Below are 22290 nucleotides of genomic sequence, written 5' to 3' on the forward strand. Positions count from 1 at the left end.
GTTTTGGCAATGAGCCAATAAGGTCACAGTAGGATTCAGCTATTGATGAATTGTATTGGAGCTGAGAGGAGGACATTTGTCAGTATGTTATGAGATTGCTATCAAGTTGGTTGGTTTTTTTGTGTTCTTTCATTTAGTGAGCTTGTAAAACGTAATAAAATTAAAGAAATGGCACAAAGAGTTGACTGGTCACCCAGAAAGCGATGTAAAATAGTACTATTAAGTGAACAAGCTACAGTTATGAAGAAATTAGAAGAAAAATTGGTGGAAACTTAACCAAAGGTGGCATTTCTAAATTTTTGAAGAGGTACAAGGAGACTCAGTCACTACAAAACCAGCGTAAAGGCAGGAAAAGGTGCACAACAGCAAGTGATGATAGAAGAATTGAGAGGCTGTGCCTACGTGACAGAAGAAAATCCTCTGGGTGTATACAAGATGAAATAGCGCAATACAATGTGAAGTTGAGTGCAAGGACTGTTTGGTGCAGACTGCAGGAATTTGGTCTAAATGCTAGAAATCCATGAAAAAAGCCATTTTTATCTCTAAAACAAAGGTCGAAAAGATTAAACTGGGCTAAAACAACCCATGTTGACTGGACAGCAGAACAATGGGACAGTGTTATTTGGTGTGATGAGACCAAAATCTCCCTGTTTGGTATGGTGGCATAAAATACGTAAGGAGAAGATTTGCATCCTGATTGCATTACACCTACAGTGAAACACCCACTTAGTGTTATGATCTGGGGTTGTATGACATCAAAAGGTGTGGGCAGAATTTGTGTGATTAATGGGAATATAAATGCCCAAAAATACATAAATGAAATACTTGAGCCCAAACTGAAGCCTTCCACACGTGATCTTTTCCAAGATAATGAAGCATTTATATTTCAACAGGATTCAGCTCCATGTCATGTTGCTGCTGTGTGCAAAAAGTGGTTTTAAGATAACCGTATTCCACTGCTGGAATTGCCTGCGAATAGCCCAGACCTTATCCCAATCGAAAATCTATGGAGCTTCTGACTAACAAGTTTCTTTCTAAAGAAAGAAGCTTGTTAGTCAGAAGCAACCCAATTAAAATAGAAGCAATAATTCAATCTTGGTTTCACATTATAACAGCTGCAGAACTAAAAAACTTGGTTGACTCCATGGGAAGGTGTTGTAAGGCCGTAATTAACGCTAAAGGTTACCCAACTAAGTATTAACTCACGTTAATTTTAACGTGGGTTATTTTGGGTTATGAGTTAATAATATTAACTCATAACCCAAAAGAAGTGGTGTTATGAGCCATCAAACCTCAAAAATACACTTTTTCCAAAAGGTTTCCACAATTTTTGCCACTAGTGTATATACCCTCAGCATTGTATTGGATATTATGATAGTACTACATGAAAATTTTACATAATCACAAAGTTCCTGTTAACAATTGTGCTCTAAATTAACCTGCTATCTGTCAGGAATCTAATATTGTCAAATCTTATATATTTTGGTCTTTTAAAGCAAGTCTTATATCCACCTAGACCTCAGTCATCCTCCAAGTCTTTTTCCTGCCATGCTGGAAAAATACTGAACAAACGAGGATGGGCTGGCAATTTGGGATTTAGCCGACCAAATTGTATTCTTATTGGCTTAAACCCACAAATAAAATGATGGTACAACATGACAGAATTTCATGCCTACCGGATTGTAGCCCTGTTAAACAAGCCCCCCCCCCATTGTTTTTGCCAGGGAACCCGGGCGAACAGCGAAGAGTCAGCTATTGGAACAAATCGTGAAACACATCCCAACTGAGTTCAAGATCGGTAATATAAACATAAGAAGCCTGAATGGAAAGAAATGAGAGAAAGCAACTGACACAATGAAAAAAGAAAAGTTGGACCTTGTTGGGGATCTAAAGAGAAGAGTAGGAAATGATTGTCGGACATACAAAAATATTTGGGGAAAATTTGGAGAAAAGAGGAAAGCTAATAACAATGCCAAATAACGGCTGGATTTCTAATCAGGACACGGACTGGTTATTACCAACACAATGTTCAATATAAAAATGTGCATAAATTCACATGGGGAGACAAGGCAAGGAATAAGAAAAGTCTCATTGGCTATGTTATTGTTGATAGCAGGGGCGGCTCGTGCACAAGCACTGTGGAACTGTAGCACCCCTAATTTTTCTCGATATATAAATATAGTTATTAATTTATTTATACTTTAATATAAATAAAATTTTTAATATTTAATTTTATCATCAACAATCCTATACAATTCTCTCATTTTGTATAAAAAATAATAAAAATCCATTCCTAAAGGAATGGATTTTTATTATTTATTTATTTATTTATTATTTTTATTTATTATTTAATTACAATTAAAGGAATGGATTTTATTTTTTAAGTAATTTTGAATTATACTAAACAATATAATTTTATCGATAATAAACAATATTTTTTCATGAAACAAAACAAGAAGAATATATTTTATTTTTAAGTAATTTTGAATTATACCAAACTGTATATTTTTATTGATAATAAACAATATTTTTTCATGTTTATTTATTTTTTAAAATTTTTACCATAATTTTGATATTTTATCCAAACACGTGTATACACACTGTACTTACAGTGTGTATGTATATTTTGAAAGTTGCAGCACCCCCACGATTTCAAGCCACCACTGGTTGATAGTGATGTTTACTCCCTGGTGCAGGACACTAGAGTGTACAGAGGACATGAAATTGGAAGTGATCACCATTTAGTTTTGAGCAGGATAAAATTGAATTTCATATTGAAAAGAAGAACATGTAAGAATATTTTAAAGCGAATAAAAGTTGAGCAGGTCTCAGGTATGAACTGTACACTAAAATACACCAACGTTATTCAAGAAAAAATGAAAGAGTTTGAGAACATGAATCAAACCCTGGAGATTCAGTTGCAAGCTCTGAAGAAAACAATGATTGATCCAGTCAGAGAGGCATGCAGTGAGGTTGTCTGCAAGGACAGAAAAATCAGAACTGCATTGGTGGACACAGGAAGTTAAAGAGGCAGTGAAGGAAAAGAAGAAAGCATATCGAAAGTTCCTGGCAAATAAGTCAGCTTGTGCTCTTACAGAATACAGAGAGAAATGTAAGAAAGCTAAACACTGTGTAAAACTAGCTAAATAAAAGTCATGGGAAGACTTTGGCAAGAACACATAAAATAAATATCAAGAAGGAGGCAAAATATTCTGGAGGCTGATAGAAAAGCTCAGAAATAAAGGAAACAGTGTGGTAAAAGGAATTAGATATGTTTATCATCTTTAATTGTATGGATTATGGGGTAATTACTTTGAAAAATTGCTAAATGAAACAATCAGTGACAGTACAGTGGGAAGTAACACTGACCATGCATGCAATCAGGAATATTTTATTATTATTATTAGAGACACCTCCAGGGAGTCCAAAGACTCATCGAAGGAGGGCACCTGCTCTACAACTACTTCAAACCATCAACTAACCTACACCAACACCATCTACTGCCGACTACCACCACTAGTATTTCCAAAGACAATCACAAACATCCATGCTCACAGTGGGATTCGATAATAAACATCCATCTTGTAGCACTTAGGAGAGTGAAGGATGCTAGCAGCACTGTGTTTACCACAGTGTCATATTGTTACGCATGCAAGCGTATGCACGTCATAGTGAGATGTGAGCTATTAGCGAAATGCGGCACTGTCTGTCTAGCAGTTTCACTGTTGTTTATCCATACTTGAAGTAGAAAAAGCCATCAAAAGCCTGAAATGTGGAAAGGCATCTGAAGTAGGTGATATTCGACCAGAAATGCTCAAGTATGGAGATATAAACGTCTTACAGTGGCTGCACTGCATAGTTCACAAGGCCTGGAAAGAGAGACAAATTCCAAATGAGTGGAGTAGAGCTCTCATAGTACCTATATACAAAAAAGGAAAGTTAAACTGAATGTGAGAATTAGAGGTATTTCCCTACTGAGTGTTACTGGTGAGATTTATGCAATTATACTTGAGAAACAATTGAGAAGGATTGTGGAAGGGAAGCTTGGTGAAGAACAAGCTAGAATCAAGCACACAGAGGCTGTCAGGCTCAGATTTTCACTTTATGAGAAGTAATTGAGAAATCGTGGGAATATAACAAAGATCTGTACTTGAAGTTTTGTAGATATGCAAAAGGCATATGACAAGATGCCAAGAGAAAAGTTATTTAAAACGATAAGGTTATAAGATGTCAATGGGATATTATATCAAGCAATACTTAGTCTTGATTTGTAAGTCAACAGTTAGAATTGAAGGAAGTACATAAAGATGGTTTGACATTAAATCTGGTGTCAGACAAGATGTATATTATCCCCTCTGTTATTCATTATCTATATGGATTACAGTGGTATTAAACCTGATATCAAAATTGGAGATGTTAATCTCAGTGCAGATGATGTTTTACTTCTAAATAAATCTGCTACAAGATTCCCTGACTAATCTGAATAACTGTTATAATAGGTATGGTATGAAAATCAGCAATAACAAGACAAAACAATGAAAATAGGCAGAACACTGAAAATGTCAATTGCATCAAAAATGGAGAATCTACAGAACAAGTAAAACATTTCAGTTACTCAGGCATAATTTTTAGTGAAGACTGTAAATTAAATATGAAACAGACCAGAGAATCAACAAAGCCGTTATGGTAGGAAGTCAACTGGATAAATTTAATAAGAGAGAAATCAGTCAAAACACTAAATTAGCTATATACAAGACAGTATTCAAACCAATTTTAATTTATGGATCTGAGAGCAGGCTTAGAAACAAAACACTTGACGAACGACTAGAGACCACAGATATGAGAGTCCTGAGAAAGATCAGGACCATGAACAAATGGCATCAATGGCAAAATCATATTAAAAATGAGGATATTAGAAAAGAACTTGACATTGTTGGCATCCAGGAATGTGTTAGCAGAGCTCAAGTTAGTCACTTAAACCGAATGGGAGAGGAAAGATCAGCAAAGCTAATATTCTCTGCCAGGATGGCAGGAAAAAGATCCAGAGGAATACCATGATATAAGTGGATTGATACAGTAAAAAGTGCCTTAGAAAACAGAAATATAAGATCTGATAATGATGAAGTCTTGACAGATAACAGATTGATTTGGAGGAAAACTGTTGATAGGAAGTTAGAAATTATGCTAGTTTTTCATATAGTACTATCATAATATTCTGTACACCCCTTGAGGGTACATGTCAGGAATTTGATGGTGACGATGATTTACTGACTTCTATGTCATCTGCATTATCTTATCGCAGCCACCAAACATTTGAATAAATCTTGCATTCCTCTCTGTAAAGCTTTTTTGTTGATGAGTTTGATAAGTCAGTTCAGAAGAAATATTATTCAATGGAAGGAATGCATTCATACAATTTTAAGAAATCATAAAAATTCTGAATTGATAAAATACATGGAGTGCTTCTTTCAACTTATGGAAGAGATATAAGTCTAAAAGGCTCAATGTCAGAACTATAGTGGTTGTGGCAATCGAGAGCATTTGCATTATCCTCATATTATATGCTAAATCTGATTTGTGTCAGTTTTTATTTTTTATTTTGAATTCTTATTTGTGGAACAAGCACACCAGAAAGAGAATGAGCATATTATATTTTTTTTTGAGAGTCTGTCTTACAACTGTTATGCAAGTGGAAAGTATAACATCCTACTGGTCATGAATAGCAGCATGCAGAACTTTTAAAGTGATCCTTATAGATGAGCTGATGCATTTAATAGTGCCTTACATGACTAAAATGTAATATGTAGTGACTGGAAACCTGAAAAACAACATTTTGAAAAAGACATGTCAAAAGGACATTGAATGTTCCTAATAACATGGTAGAACTTCACAGTAAACTTAATTATGGAGTACTATGATATTATTATGAACCTTCATCTACTCAAAGATATACTTAATAGGTATAGTAAAGTATATTAATGTATGAGAAGAGGACTGGAAAGTTGTGATAAACAATTAGAACAAAAATGATATCAAAGTAATTGATATAACCACAAGAAAGAACATGCTAGCAGCAGAATTATGAAGTTAACTGATGTTCTCGATATCCTTTTATGTTGTGTCTCAAGGTTAAATCAGTTGCTTTAATATCATTTTTGTTCTAGGTGTTTATCCAAACTTTCCAGCCCCCCCCTGCCCATATATTAATAATTTGGCAGTAACCTCCTTTAAACATGCAGCAATATTAATTTCTCTCATACAATTTGAAGAAAACGTGAAAAAATAAAATTCTGATTGATAACATACACGAAGTTATTAAGAAAAGTACAGCATCATGTAAATCTCCTGATAAAAATACATATGCTAGATGCTGGAGAAAAATCACTGATTTACTTTGTTTTTGTCCTGTAATAAATCCAAAAATGCTGTCTGTTGTTAGAGCTGTGTACTCAAGTGAATGCTATATACAGTACAAACGAGAATTTATGCATAACACAAATATTTATGTTATGCACAAGTTATTAGTTTTTGAATAAATGTAACAAACTGACTTAACATAGTTTTTATTGTAAATATATTATTGGTATGAGAATTTTCCTGTAATTTGATGGTATAATAATTAAAATATCAATGTATTTTGATAATTACCATCTTTATTTCAGATTGACAAAATACATATCTGAATACTACTAATAATAAAAGTTCATTTTATTCCTATTAAATCAGCCATTCATAATTAACCTGTTCCTGCATTTCGTTTTAATTTATATTTGGACTTCATTTACATGGATCACGGGTAAGTGGAATGGTTTAAGAAGTGGGGAAGGGTGAGAGAGAAAGAATGTCAATTGACGGTACTTTAAAACAGTATCCAAGAATTATCATCATGCAGTTAAAAAGAGTGGTAATGCACTATGCAAGAGGTTTTTTTTTTTGTGAAGGGAAGTTACCAACTTCTTTGAATTATTATCAGTTGTAATATATACACTTGTGTATTTTTATACAAGATGCTATAACAGCATCACATAATTATCATCATCATCATCAAATTCCTGACAAGGGATGTACAAGATGTACAGCATATGATAGTACTACATGAAAAATTTACATCATTACTTACTTCCTATCTACAATTCTCCTCCAAATCAGTCTGTTACTTGTCAAGACTCCAACATTATCAGATCTTATATTTCTATCGTCTAAGGCATTTTGTGCCGTATCAATCCACCTATATCTTGGTCTTCCTCTGGGTCATTTTCCTGCCAACCTGGCAGAGAACACTTGTATTGCTAATCTTTCCTCACCCATTCTGTTCAAATGACCATACCACCTGAGATTAGCTCTGCTAACACATTCCTGGATGCTGACAATGTCAAGTTCTTTCCTAATATCCTCATTTTTAATATGATATTGCCATTGATACCATCTGTTCATGCTTCTAATCTTTCTCAGGACTCTCATATCTGCAATCTCTAGTCTTTGGTCAAGTGTTTTACTTCTGACCCAGCTCTCAGCTCCATGTCATGTATACAACTAATTTAGTGTTCCGACTAATTTCTCTCTTATTCCATATGAATTTATTCAATTGACTTCCTTCCATACCAGCTTTGTTGATTCTGTTGTCTATTTCCATTTTTAATTTACCATCTTCACTAAAAATCGTGCCTAAGTAGCTGAAATGTTTTACTTGTTCCATAGGTTCCTCATTCAAAACACAGTTAACATTTTCAACGATTCTACCTATTTTCATTGTGTCTTTTTATTGCTGACCTTCATACAACATCTGTTACAACAGTTATTCAATTTAGTCAGGGAATCTTGCAGACTTGTAGCGGATTTATTTAAAAGTATAACATCATCCGCATAAAGCAAAAGAGCTGACATTAACATCTCCAATTTTGATATCATGTTTAATACCACTTTCCTTCATAATATGATCCATATAGATAATGAATAACAGAGGGGATAATGTACATCCTTGTCTCATACCAGATTTAACATTAAATCATCTTGCTGTACTTACTTCAATTCTAACTGCTGACTTACAACTCAAATAAAGACTAAGTATTGCTTGATATAATGCCCCATTGACACCATATAACTGTAGCGTATTGAATAGCTTCTCTCTTGGCACCTTGTCATATGCCTTTTCCAGATCGACAAAACTTAAATACAGATCTTTGTTATATTCCCATGATTTCCCCACTATTTGTTATAAAGTGAAGATCTGATCCTGACAGCCTCTATTTGGACTGAATCCAGCATGTTCTTCACCAAGCTTTTCTTCCACAATTCTTCTAAACCGTTTCTCAAGTATACTGGCTCACATAATGATGTTTACAATAATACTAATCTCTTATTAACAATTTTCTTCTAAATGAGTATCATTTGTATACTCCAATATTACAAATGATGCAGTCACTTCTGACTGCATCAATATATATTAGTCTTCCTCTGGGCCTTTTCCTGCCATCTTGACATTAAACAGGTTTTGCTAACCTTTCCTCCTCCATTCTGTTTAAGTCATTATACTGACTTAGATTAGCTATGCTCACACATTCTTGAATACTAATAATATCAAGTTCCTTTTTATGAGGATTCTGCCAGTGGTATAATGGCAAAATTTTTTCAGAACTCATATCCATTGTCTCTAGTCTTTCATCAACTGTTTTACTTCTAACCTATCTGTTCTTCCTTTCATAATGTGGTCAATATAAATGATGCATAACAGTGAAGACAGTGACACCTTCTTTTACACTTGATTTATATCCAACCATTATCCTAGACTTTCTATAGTTCTAAATGCTGACTGGCAACTTAAACACAGACTGCATCATCATTCAAACAGTTTTCTTCATTCCACAGCTGGTCAAATACCTCTCCATGGTTCTTCCATTTTGGCTGATCTTGCTGACTTGTGCACCTTTCCATCATAAATGTCCATATCTTTTTATCTCATCATCCCAACTTACCACTGGTCTACCTGGTTTCCGATAACCAGTTCTTGGTGTCCATTCTGTTGTTCTCTTTCTCTATCTGTTTTCGGATATTCTCATCATATCCTGTCCAACTCCTCTTTCATTTCTAATCTTTTCCATTTATGTTTTTTACTGCTGAATCTCTCTGTCATATGAGTTAATATATTAATATAAATATCATCTAATCCTATATGTTTTTAAGCTTTAACATATTACATAGGTCTATTGAGTCAGAGGCGTTTTCATAATATATGAAAGTCAAAAACTTTGGTAGGTTATTATTATTACATGAGACCTTCAGGAAGTTAAGGACATGATGAGGGAGGTTATACTTCACCCACATCAGCTGTCAGAATGTCTCAAACTCATTCACACTAGTTGTACTCATCACTTCAAGAGGCAAACTGTTTCACTCGCTCACTACTCTGTGAAAGAAACATCTAGCTCTTATCCCTTTCTTAACTGCAATTTCTATGGATGCCTCCATGTTCTCTAACCACCTTCCATATAACAAATTTTATCAGACTATATCCTATAACACCAATCAGAAGTTTATAGACCTTTATCATATCACCTCCTCTCTCCTGTTAACTAGAGTCTGTAGTCCATATATTCTCAAATCTGTCCTAGTAATTTATGCTCCATAATCCCAAAATAATCTTTGTAACTCTTCTTTATCCCCCTCCAAAACCAGGAGATCAAATCTGTGCACAGTAGCCCAAGTGCAGTCTTATCAAGACCTTGTAAAGAGACAAAATGACCTCCTTATCCATACATGTCCAGGTTCATTTTAACATCACAATTATCCTCGAGTTGTATTTGCAATTTTTGCTTTATGATCTTTGAACTTTAAATTCATACCCAGCATAGTACCAAGATCCCTAGCCTCATAATTTTCTTGTAGCATAACCCCACTAATGTATGTTGTGGAAATTCTCATCACTCTAAAGTGCATAATTTTACACTTACTAACACTGAAGTGATAGACATTATCATTTGCTCCAATTTCTGGCATATTCAAATCATTCTGTAAGTGCTGCCTGCATATCAGTATCATCCTGATTGCCTTGCCTATCTTTGTTTCAACATCAGCAAACAACTGAACGTCTGTGTTCAGATTCTTCCTAATGTAACGTAGAGACTGAACAACAATGGTTCAAGGACTGACACCACAAGTCACCTCAAATCTGACAGATTCATACCTGCTATATCTGCTTTCTGATAACTGGATGGTTGACAAACAAGGCATTTGATAGATACCATGGGAAGCGCTGTTGCATAAGGTGAAAAATATGAGTTTGGAATATAAAGTTTTGACTTGGCAAAATCCAACAGCATCATAGTGTATCCATTCCCTTTTAACCAACTTAGCCATAACACTGTTATAAAATATGAGCCAATTGCTAAAACGTTACTTCCCTTTAGTAAATCTATGCTGTCCTTTTGTAAGTTCTTAGCAACTTCTCTAAAATCTTTACCACTCCAGGGATACTAATAGGTGAGTAGTTAGAAGCACAGGTTTTTACACCACCCATGGAACTATCATACATTCTTTCCATTCTGTGGTATTTTTTCTGAGCTGACTCATGTTATATAAATATGCCAAAGGCCTAACCAATTCAACTGAACATTAACAGCTCTTCAACCTCATTCTCATGCATCTCTAGCTCTTCATCTAATAAAATAGTAGCACTGTGCATGTTACATACACCTGGTTGATATATCTTAACAAAAGTGAGCACTCGTTAACTGAACAATCTCATCAGCTTCTGAAACAAGAGCACCATCACATTCAGTAAAGTTATTCTTCCACGTTCATTCTTTCTTTTACTTGTAGCATAATGATACAATTCTTTTGGAATGCCTACATAGTCAATTTCTTTTCATACTCTGATTTAGCTTTCTGCCCAATGCAGTAATTTTTCTGACATATGCTTTACATATTTCATAACTCCTCTCTCTCTCTTATTCTCATGATATTCCTTCCACATCACCTTCTTCTTCTTCCTATGGATCTCATGCTTAATAAGTTTGCACATCAATTTCACTCCTACCCCATTTATTCTATGAACTACTACCTGATTTAAGCACTTTCAAAGATTCCCATGCACCATGCACTTATCTTTCCCATTTAGTAATTGATACCATGGAACCAAAAGATAGTATTCTCCTGAGTTGGTCATAATTTAAAGCTTTGTAGTTCAGCATGTCACCTGTCCTAATTGAAGCATCTATATAATTAGCTACTTCCTGAGACAGTATAACAAGATCACTGTCATCAACTGGTGGTAATTTAGTCATATTCTTAAGTGAGACCCTTCTGATGTTATGATCAAATCTAATACTTTTTGACCTCAGCTTCCTTCTTTCACATGCTGCTCAAGAAAGTCTCACAACTCAATAAATTCTCCTTTATTCTTATCACAAGATTTCTCTTCTCAATGGTTGGATAATTTAAGCCACTCATGATGATTACTTGTTTAGTATACATCAGTTTAATTTGGCAATGCATTTCCATTGTGCCCAGCAACTGAGCCACCAAGTCTGCAGCACTTTGTCTTATATTAAATCCTGTTAGCCTCACTTCACACCAGATAGTCTCAAATTCCCTGTTACATGGGAAATTATCATCCCAAGCTCCTAATCCTGAGTCCACCCAAGTTCAGGCCATCCCTCTTATACATGTCTTTTCTGCCATCAAACACACTCCACACATCCATTTATTTACACAGCCTGCACATTGAATCATTTGTTATCTTAGCCTTCCTTCTTAACTTCATAGCAAACCAACAATTTTTACTCTCTTTTATTTCTCATGTCTTCCAATTTCTCATTATTTATTTCTCATGTCTCTCTCTCTCATACTATACTTGTCACTACTTTAGTTCCACCAAAAACCACCAACTCTTTTAGTTTTCTTTTCTATTACGTTTGTCACATTTTTAATTTTTGCTCCCAGGAAGCTAAAAGGAACGACTCTATTGGCAAACACAAATTCTATTATTAAATTTCCTCCTCCTCAAGGACTAGGCATTTGCCCGTTCTGGATCACTGGTCTTCCTCTCTCTAGCCTTGAGTCTATGTATTTATCCACTTCTTTTGATAGCTGATGCTGTTCCATCCTAAATAAATGCTCTTTCTTCATTTATATTGCAAATATCTAACTCTCTTCTGATGTCTTCATTTCTTATATGGTCCAATTTTGTGCATCTGTTAACTGCTCTTAAAAATCTCATTTCTGCATTTCACTTTTTTCTTTTCAATAGTGCATATTTCTGAACCATATAACAGAGTAGGAGTGGAAATTACTTTATAAAATTACTTCTTTTTTCTTATATTTTAATTGACTTAGCTTATTGTTATTATTATTATTCTTACCAAGTTCAGTGCTTTCCTGCCTCTTCTTGTTCTGATCATTTTTTTTTATCCTCTCAAAATTTAAGTGTTTTTCCACCTTCTCTGGTTGATTTTTTAATAATTTCTTTTAATTGGGATATTTCCAATGTCAGATTATCCTTGGGTAAATTATCATCATCACTGCTACAATGTTTCTACTCAGTGGGACAAAGGTTCTTCTAACCAGCAACTATGTTAACTTGGTGCCATTTTTAAGACTATTAAAAACTAACAATATTTCTATGATTATGTTACTATATGCACTAATACAATAAATCCACTAAAAAACTACAGTAACATACTAAAGATACACCAATTAATCAAACAAAAGATGTTCTAAAACTTGCCTGTTCAGATTCATGGAAATTTTTTTTTTAAATTTCCATGAATCTGAAAATTAAAAAAATATTTTTTCTTTTGTTGTCTATAATTTTTGTAAAAAAGGTTATAAAGGACTAGAAGAACAGTTATAGATCTATAATTTTTCTATAATTATTCAAACTTTTAAGGGGTTCTTCCTGTTCTTAAACACTCAGTATACAATTTGACTATTTTTATATGTAAGAGATCTCTTTTTTTTTTCTTTTCAAAAATATGTTAGTATTCCAAGGTCTAGGCACCATTCTAGTTTTCATTTTTATCAGTGCATGTTTCACAGTATATTCACTGTAGTTTTCAATATCCTTTGCTCTGCTGTAGTTCTCTATTACTTTTCCCTTGGAAATAATTGGATATAATTCTCAATAAAATTTAGCTATAAATCTCTAACATGTTTGTTCTGTTCATAACCAGTATTACATTTTCAAATTTTACACCTTGTCATATAAAGATTACCTGCATTGTCAAGAAGGGTTTTTTTTAGTTGTATTTTTTTTAATACTGTTGTTATTTTCTATTCTTATCATTTTTGTATTGATGGAAAGAGGTCTTATAACTTTGCTTATTTTAACTGTTCTGCAAATTTCAGTATACTCTATGTTTCTTACACCATGTGCATCCTGTTTCTTCTTTTTTTTTTTTTAAAAAAAAATAAGATATCTAGTTTCCTTCCTTGTCTATTTTTGCTCTTTTTGAATTCCCAGATAAATTTTCAGCATTCCTTATACTTTTTTTTTTTTTTTGTTAGGATACTGTTGAAATTTTCAATATTTGAGATTGGGTCAATTTTTACTGTCTTTTTCTAAATTTACTTTTTAGAATTGTTTTTTCTAGTTTTTTTTAAAATCAGTTTTTGTCTTTCCATTCCAAGGTTTATTGCTATTTTGCTTAATCTTACTTTGCTTATAATATTTATGTATTATACCATATATGGTTTGTCTGTTAATATAGAATCAGTTTCATTCTTGTTAATTCCATCTGGGTGTCTCAAGATCACACTGTTTTGAGGTTTCTTTTGGAAAAGGGTGTTCATTGTTTTTAGATTTCTTTTTTCTGCACATTCTGCAAATTTTATAACTGTCTCATTTACTTCATATAACTGTAGCATTTTAAATAGTTTTTCTCTCAGGAATTAGACACTTTTTCCAGATCTACAAAATTTAAATACAAATCCTCATTTCCATGATTTCTCAAATATGCATTTTTCACTCTGATATGTCTCAGAGTGAAAATCTGATCCCAACAATCCCTATTTAGCCTGAACCCAGCTTATGTATAAATTTCTTTCCACAGGGCCGTACTTACACTTTTCCAGAGCCAGACAGGACCTGAGGCGCTAGAATGCTCTATTCCCTCACCCCCCATTGTTTGGAGCCCTTAAATTGGTCCTAAGAATTTGAGCTTCTGAATTAAGCAATGTGGCCACTGTAAGATCTTTATACCTCCATATTTTAGCATTTCTGGGAAATCATCTGCTTGAGCTGCCTTTCCAAATTTCAGGTTTCTGTTAATCTTTTCTACCCAATATTCATACATACTGCTGACTGTATTCTTCTTCAATATTTCTTAATACAGTTCTGTCAGAGCTGGTTTCATTTAAAAATCATTCACAGTAATTACTTCAGACATTCAGAATATCTTTATAATTATTTTTTATCTCACCTTCTTTATCACCTGTAGTTCCTTTTTAACAGCCTCCAGAATATTTTACCACCTTTGTGATATTTTGTATTCTATATTCTTACCAGTCTTCGGTGACTTCTGTTTAACTACTTTTACAGACAGTTAGCTCGTAAATTTTTTATTTATATTCTCTTAGAGCTTCTGCCAACTTATTCAATAGTAACTTTCCATATGCTTTCTCTGTTCTAGGACTGCTATGGCCTTCTTTTTCACCATAAAATAAAGATTTTTTTTATTCTTACAAACTTCACCACATGCTTTTTCTGCTGAATCAATGTTTTTCTTCATTTTTTCACTGAGACTCCAAGCTTTGGTTTTTGTTTTCAATCTCTTTCATTTTTTCAAATAATATTTGTGTAGTTAGGTTAATAGTTCAACTACAAAAGATGCTTGACTTTAATTCTCGATTAAAACTTTTTTAGATAGTTTTCTTTTCAGTATATTTGTTTGTATTAATTAAATTAAGGGGATATTAGATCCCACATTGTTTTAAAACCGAATAAGAAACTCGAGGATTAGAATCAGAGAGTTTCATGCCGAATATAGTATAAAAAATTATAAAAGTATCAGCGAATACTAGCATGAGCTGAATGCAAGTAGTCCTAGAACGTAGTACCAACACGGGCAACTCGTTGCAAAGGTAGGGAAAGTTCTGATTGCTAATCTTGGTATTTTCCATAATGTAAAAACACATTTCCTAGGAAATGTATGCTGTTATTACATTATAGTAGGGAGGTCACTAAGACTGGTTTCAGCCTTTTTTGAGGCTTCATCAATGAGTAGCTAGACCAAATTAATACCAAAGGGTATAGCAAAAAGAACTTATATACTCTGCTATGCGAATTGTCCAAAAAGGTGCACCCATTAAGTTACTTAAATATGAAGAGCCAACAGGCTTCATTTCGGCGATATAAACATTAATTAAATTAAGGGGATATTAGATCCCACATTGTTTTAAAACCGAATAAGAAACTCAAGGATTGGAATCAGGGAGTTTCATGCAGATTATAGTATAAAAAACTATAAAAGTATTGGCGAATACTAGCGTGAGCTGAATGCAAGTAGTCCTAGAACGTAGTACAAACATGGGCAACTCGTTGCAAAGGTGGGGAAAGTTCTGGAAAATACCAGGATTAGCGATCAGAACTTTCCCCATCTTTGCAACGAGTTGCCCGTGTTTGTACTACACTAGTATTCACTCTTCAGCTCATGCTAGTATTCACTGATACTTTTATAGTTTTTTATACTATATTCGGCATGAAACTGTCTGATTGCAATCCTTGAGTTTCTTATTCGGTTTTAAAACAATGTGGGATCTAATATCCCCTTAATTTAATTAACGTTTATGTCGCTGAAGTGAAGCCTGTTGGCTCTTTATTTTTAAGTAACTTAATGGGTGCACCATTTTGGACAACTCGCATAGCAGAGTATATAAGTTCTTTTCGCTATACCCTTTGGTATTAATTTGGCCTAGCTACTCACTGATGAAGCCTCAAAAAAGGCTGAAACCAGTCTGGTTAATGACCTCCTTACCATAATGTAATAACAGCATACATTTCCTAGGAAATGTGTTTTTACATTATGGAAAATACCAAGATTAGCGATCAGAACTTTCCCCACCTTTGCAACGAGTTGCCCGTGTTCGTACTATGTTCTAGGACTACTTGCATTCAGCTCATGCTAGTATTTGCCGATGCTTTTATAGTTTTTTATACTATATTCAGCATGAAACTCTCTGATTCCAATCCTTGAGTTTCTTATTCGGTTTTAAAACAATGTGGGATCTAATATCCCCTTAATTTAATTAATGTTTATATCGCTGAAATGAAACTTGTTGGCTCTTTATATTTAAGTATTTGTTTGTATCCTATTTCACAAGAAAATTGCTTCCTGCTTCAAATCCATTGTGTCCCGAACAATCTTGAAGATATCACTATCAACAATAACACAGTTAATGAGACTTATTTCTGCCAGATGTACTGGAACCATTCCAAATTCAGAAACCTATTAATGTAATTAAAGTGCATATATAGCCTTAAAGTCACCCATTCCTGCCAAACTCAGTTTGGCAGGAATGGGTGACTGCTTAATTAAATAAGTAAATAATAATAATACAAAAACAGCAGGGCATAGAAGATGATGGAGCTATCCTATATCTCCAACCAGAGATTAAGTTAAGACTAATATAAAATTTTAATTAATACTGAAGAGTAATTATAAGTTCTGTGCTGTTTATCATTTGACAACATGCTAGAAATGCTGTATATATTTTGCTTCTTTTTGGTCTTCAATTCTTGGTTTAATTTTTTGGTTTTATGCATCATTATTAACACTATTCTCTTGCTGCATGTTCTCAGCTCAATTAAGTGTGGCTACAAATATTTTGTCATCTTTGCCTTCCAAAAATATACAACCAGGTACATTTTCAAATCACTCTTTAGTATAAATTAAAATTTTATATTAATCTTTTAACTTAGCTTCTGGTCAGAGATATGGATAGCTCCATTACCTCCTATGTTCTGCTATTTTTATATTATCTGAGGGGTGGAGAAGAAACTTTAGTTTCACAAAAATCCAAGTTTAAATAATAATAAATAGTCATGTATCACTGATAAAATGTATGAGAGTTATCCTCCCATGTCTCAAAGTGATAAGCACACTAAGTAACAAGTAGTTTATTTTATTTTCAATCAGTGGTGACTGGTGAAAATTTTAAGTGGGTGTGCTGCATATATAAAATTTTGCTTTTTGGCAGTGATACTGTATGGACTCCATACAGTATGGAGAATGCCAAAATGCAAACAAGGAAAACAAAATAAGGTATTTCTAGTTTCACAACCACAAAGCCATTTAATTTTTTGATACCTCACTGTTAAAAGATCTGGTGTATTTTTTATTTTTACTTATTCCTGCCTGACTAATAATAATATCTGGAGTCGGATGACCTTTATTTTTTATTTCTATTTTTTCATGTAACTATAATTGAAAAAATATAATTCTTTTCATATTTTCAACAGTGACACTCTTCATAATTTAGCCTCGTATCTATAATAAATAAATAATTATTTTATTTTAACAGAATAAAATAAGATTTACCAAAAATATTTCACCCTCACCACGAACACACACCAATAATAAAAATTTTGTATCTCACAGAAATAATGCGTGCAAGCATGCAATTTATCTGTAGTGACACTGCTTAACAAGCAGTATCGAATTTACTTGTTACGTGCAGTGACAAGTGCAAACAAATATCAGCGAGTCTAGTTGCAACTGATCGAATGTGAAAATCCCGACACTGAGTTAGATCGCAGTGCATTTGTTTTATAATCTAAATTAATCGCATTAATCAAACAATTCCAATTATTAGCTATTCAATCAATGTCGAAACATAAGCTGTAACTTTTAACATGTTGTATTGCATTTATATAATGTTGTAAGCATTGTATTATTTAGAAACACAAACAAATTTAATTTTTTCGTTTTTTCCTTGTGGTGCTGCAGTGTGGCAGTGCTTATGTACAAGCTGCCACTGTTTTCAATGTTACAACTCTAGTCAATTAGCACTGTGGATGTTGTTAGATCTGAAACGGGTGACCTCAGTCTAAATGAGGTCACCTTTCCAGAGTCTAACAGAAGATATCCATTAAATGAGCTTAACTATGAATAAGAACTGTAGTTTGTATTGTAGTTACTGTGTTTATACTTTAATCTAGCTGTAAGTCAGCAAAAAGGGCTCACATGAGAGTAATTATCAGTGAATTTCTACACGTGAAAGAATGCCAATAATTTATGTTTACCTCTAAGTTACGCTACCTCTAAGAGAACATCAAGATGCGTGCATTCCCGGAATTGGAAAGCCCTGTATGAGGATTGGTGACGTCACCCAGTCGGGGACAAATCGGAAGGGTGAAAGGAGAGATCAAACTCGGAAAGGTGGCGCTCTTGGGGAGCGTATAAAACCTGCAACACAGAATTGAAACCCCCTCGTTTTGTTTGTTCCTGTATTCTCACCGTGTGCTTCGAGTGGTCATCATGATTCGGTTCTTATTCTTAAGAGCTGATCTCCAAGAAATCCCAGTATGTCACCGCCACAGAACACGGCAAATCTTGAACGCAGGCCATCGGTAAGGAATAGCATCGACATAAATCCTTAGTAAAGAAACCGGGCACCCGATCCAGGGAGAGCACATGATTCCCACGTGGCAACAGAACCAAGGCAGCCAGAACTTCTTAAGAAGGAAGGACGGAGAAAATTCCGAAAGAACCTAAGATAGTGTAGATAAGTACTTTTACATATTCTAGCCCTTTAGAGAACTTGTTAAACAGAAACGAAAGAAAGTGTAACTCGAATTTATAATAAGGATAAGCATGAAGAATTATTATATGGTGAATGACTCTATACCATTAGATTGAATTCTGAGAACTATTAATTTACTGGAGATTCTGTTCATGACCTACTCGAGGGAGATTAATAATGTGCCAATACCTAGCTGGCTCCTATTAAGTTGTAAACTAAATATTTGATAAGTTAAAGGAATAGTATTGTAGAGATTAAGAAATCCACGTTTATCTAAGAATGAGAAAGTGAGAGAAACGTAAGAGTTCTAACCTAGCATAAATATCAATTTTGTCTTTGTATTGTAATTGATTATGAATTCATTAAATTTGTTTGTTACCTTCCATGCTTGCTTTTCTGAGCATGTTGACTGACCTAGACCCTTCATAAAAAAATATGAACCTGGTGATCATATCCTAAGTAAGAAAGGAAAGGGGCATGACTGCAAACAGACAAAAAGAAAATCTATGGTTTCTGATATCAAGCGAATTATATTAGTAGCATCTGATACTCTATAGCCATCCTTAAGCTGAGTTTGACTCTGTCCTTAAAGCCCAAGCTGGTGCAGGAAATAAATTTGTCTGAGCGAATATGGATGACTTATAGAGATCAGGGAATAGGTATTTTCTAGGGGCCCAAAATTTAGAAATTGTCAGGTAAGCAGTAAGATCATATACTCAGTGCTAGGCAGACGATTTAGGGATATATAAGGGTTAAAGATAGCAGACAGAGGCCAACATATATAATAAGGTAAGGGAAGGGGTAGTGATCATTAAATCAAGATAGCATTATACAAATGAGAAATAAAAACCAGACATAACAATGCTATCCGATTTAACAATCACACTGTTTATTATCACCAGGATGTGATAATAAACAATGTGACAATTGTTTATTATCACATTGTTATGTGATAATAAACAATTATCACATAACAATGTGAGAATTGTTTATTATCTTTATATATATTTGTACTTTTTATACTTTTAAGTACGTTAGTAAATGTTTATATATATTTATATATAACCCAGAAACTCTTATCTAGAGATTAAACACACATTTTTTCAAAATACCTCAGAGCCTCCAAATAACTGAAACAGTGCCCTCACATTGGAAAGGAAATTCCTCTCCCACCTTAAAGTTAAACAACTGCTTCAACATTGGTAGTTACAGTAAAAATTAGCCATAGCATTTATATAAATTGACCAGATCTGAGACTGAACATACTGCTGCAATACATTAGGTGGCGATGGTATTGCATCAGCACACAACTTTTCAAGCACTGTTAATCTCTATGTAAAATGCAGCTGCAAATTTTTGAGATTTCTGAATCTCCCCAAATAGAAGCCTCACACAAAATAACTGTGGGATCTGAACAGGATAAGAATTTGTCCAGATGAGAAATAGAGTCAGAAGCTGGAGAGAAACAAAATCCAGTTATCAGATTTTTTGAAAGTTTCAGGATAATGAAATCTGCAAGATTCTGCAGATGACTAAATCTACAACTTATTAAATTTGGGTATAAATAAGATGAAATAAAGAAAAAGAGCAAAACAAAATGCTTAACTATGATTGATATTAATATGCAAAAATCTCACCGATTTTCAAAACTCCCTAAGAAAAGAGGAACACATTGTACTCTCCATCTTCCAGCTAAATCAGTATAAATTACAAATTTTATTCCTGGTTTAATACCCATCTCCTCTTCTAAAGTTAATAAGTGATCTTTCCATGGACAGCCACCGTTTTTTAATTCAATTATTTCTCCACTGGGATCCAACTAAAAAGAAAAATAATCATAATGAACATAAAAAAAAAAAAAAAAAGGAATATCCAGTAAAATAATAAATAGTTATTCCACTGGACCTCTAGTCCAACAGAATAACTTTCTTTCCTTATAGTTTGGATTCAAAGAGCAAAGAATTCAATTAAAAATCTTTTTTTTTTATGCTAACAAAAGTTATGCAGGGTGTCCCATAAGTTCCTAGATATTTCAATAATTCATAAAAATTAGAAAAAAATGGTATATTAGAGTACAGTTTGCATGAAAGTGAATCGCAAGGAGGAGGATTTTTTTTGGATGGGAGAAAAAAAAAAAACTTCAAATTTTCACCAATAGAGGGCACTGTACCGCATGCATCATTTGCAGATGCATTCAAATGAGAGTTCTATAAAATGCAGGGTTTACTGATGACAGCTCATAATGAATGCATGCAAATTCCTAGTCATTGGGTGAACAGAATTGTTTTTGTGAAAAGAAATATTTGTTGTTGTTATGTTTACTTTGGAAGTTGTCTTACATGAGTGGAGAAATTGGTAGCAGAAGTTTTACGAAAGTTTCGAACACAGATAAGAACGAAGAAAGATCAAGGTCCTATCACTCCTGCCAGAATACAGTCTCTAAAACAACGTTTCGAGAAAACTGGAAATTTGTCGAACATGCAGACCAATGTTATCAAAGCCCATACCACCATTGTAGTATCGTAAATGAATGCCCTAGCGGCACAATCAACAAGTGGATGACTTGTTGATTGTGCATAAGCAGTGCATGGGAAGCTACAAGAATCACAGGAATAGCGAAAATGTCACCATTCTGTATCCTTCATGGCATGTAATCATCACACCACCAAAATAAGCATCACAGCAACACATTTTCCTTTTCACAAAAACAATTCTGTTCACTCCCAATTGACTGGGAATTTGCACGCATTCATTACGAGCTGTCAGCAGTACACCCTGTGTTTTATAGAACTCTCATTTGCACATATTTGCAAATGATGTATGTACTACAGCACCTTCTATCGGTGAAAATTTGAAGTAATTTTTTTAATTTTTTCTCCCTGCCAAAAAAATCCCCCTACTTGCAATTCACTTTCATGCAAATTGCACTATCGCACTCTAATATACCAATTTTTCTAATTTTTATTAATTATTGACATATCCAAGGACTTCTGGGACACCCTGAATATGAAAAATCCATATTATGTTTAATTAGATGTTGGGTTACGTGTCCATAAAACAGGATACAACAATTTTTTTTTTTTTGTATTTCCAGTTTGCTATATGGTGGGCACACAACAAATCATTATGTGTGATTTTTGTAGAAAAACCATAGTTAGAAAGTATAACATCTGTTTTTTCCAGGTTATATAACTAACCAATAATTAAGAAAATTTCTATAAAATATTTAAATCTCTATGAGATATAGGTAATTATATTTCATTCTGCATTAATCAGATGTGATCTATATGAACATACAACTAGCACATCACGGAAAAGAAGAGGCATGAATACAAAAATAAAAATTGAATACATAGTATAGGGAAAAATTCCCCTCCCCCAACACACACATTAACAAAGCAAAAGTTTCATCATCATAGGATTTTTATTAAATGTGGCTCCTTGAGTTTTTTTTTTTGTTTGTTTGTTTTTCTTTGTTTGTTAACCTACAATATATTCATACCATGAGTATGCTAATATTTTATTTTATTTTTTTTATTAATTTTATATTTTTTA

At 33.6% G+C, this 22290-nt stretch overlaps 1 protein-coding gene across 7 annotated transcripts in view; it reads right to left on the minus strand.

Annotated features, from left to right (window-relative positions):
- Window positions 1–22290, minus strand: part of LOC150095460 (MYG1 exonuclease) — a 160198-nt gene that overhangs the window by 16692 nt on the left and 121216 nt on the right. For all 7 annotated transcript variants that reach the window (XM_090410743.1, XM_090410746.1, XM_090410744.1 and 4 more), the window contains one exon: window positions 20373–20554. In XM_090410743.1, coding sequence (XP_090266869.1) covers window positions 20373–20554 — 182 coding nt within the window. The remainder of the gene's footprint in view (window positions 1–20372; window positions 20555–22290) is intronic.

This window comes from Typopeltis vanoorti, chromosome 20 (genome assembly GCF_054136105.1).
Source record: "Typopeltis vanoorti isolate ZY-2024b chromosome 20, IOZ_Tvanoo_1.0, whole genome shotgun sequence".
Classification (NCBI taxonomy): domain Eukaryota; kingdom Metazoa; phylum Arthropoda; class Arachnida; order Uropygi; family Thelyphonidae; genus Typopeltis; species Typopeltis vanoorti.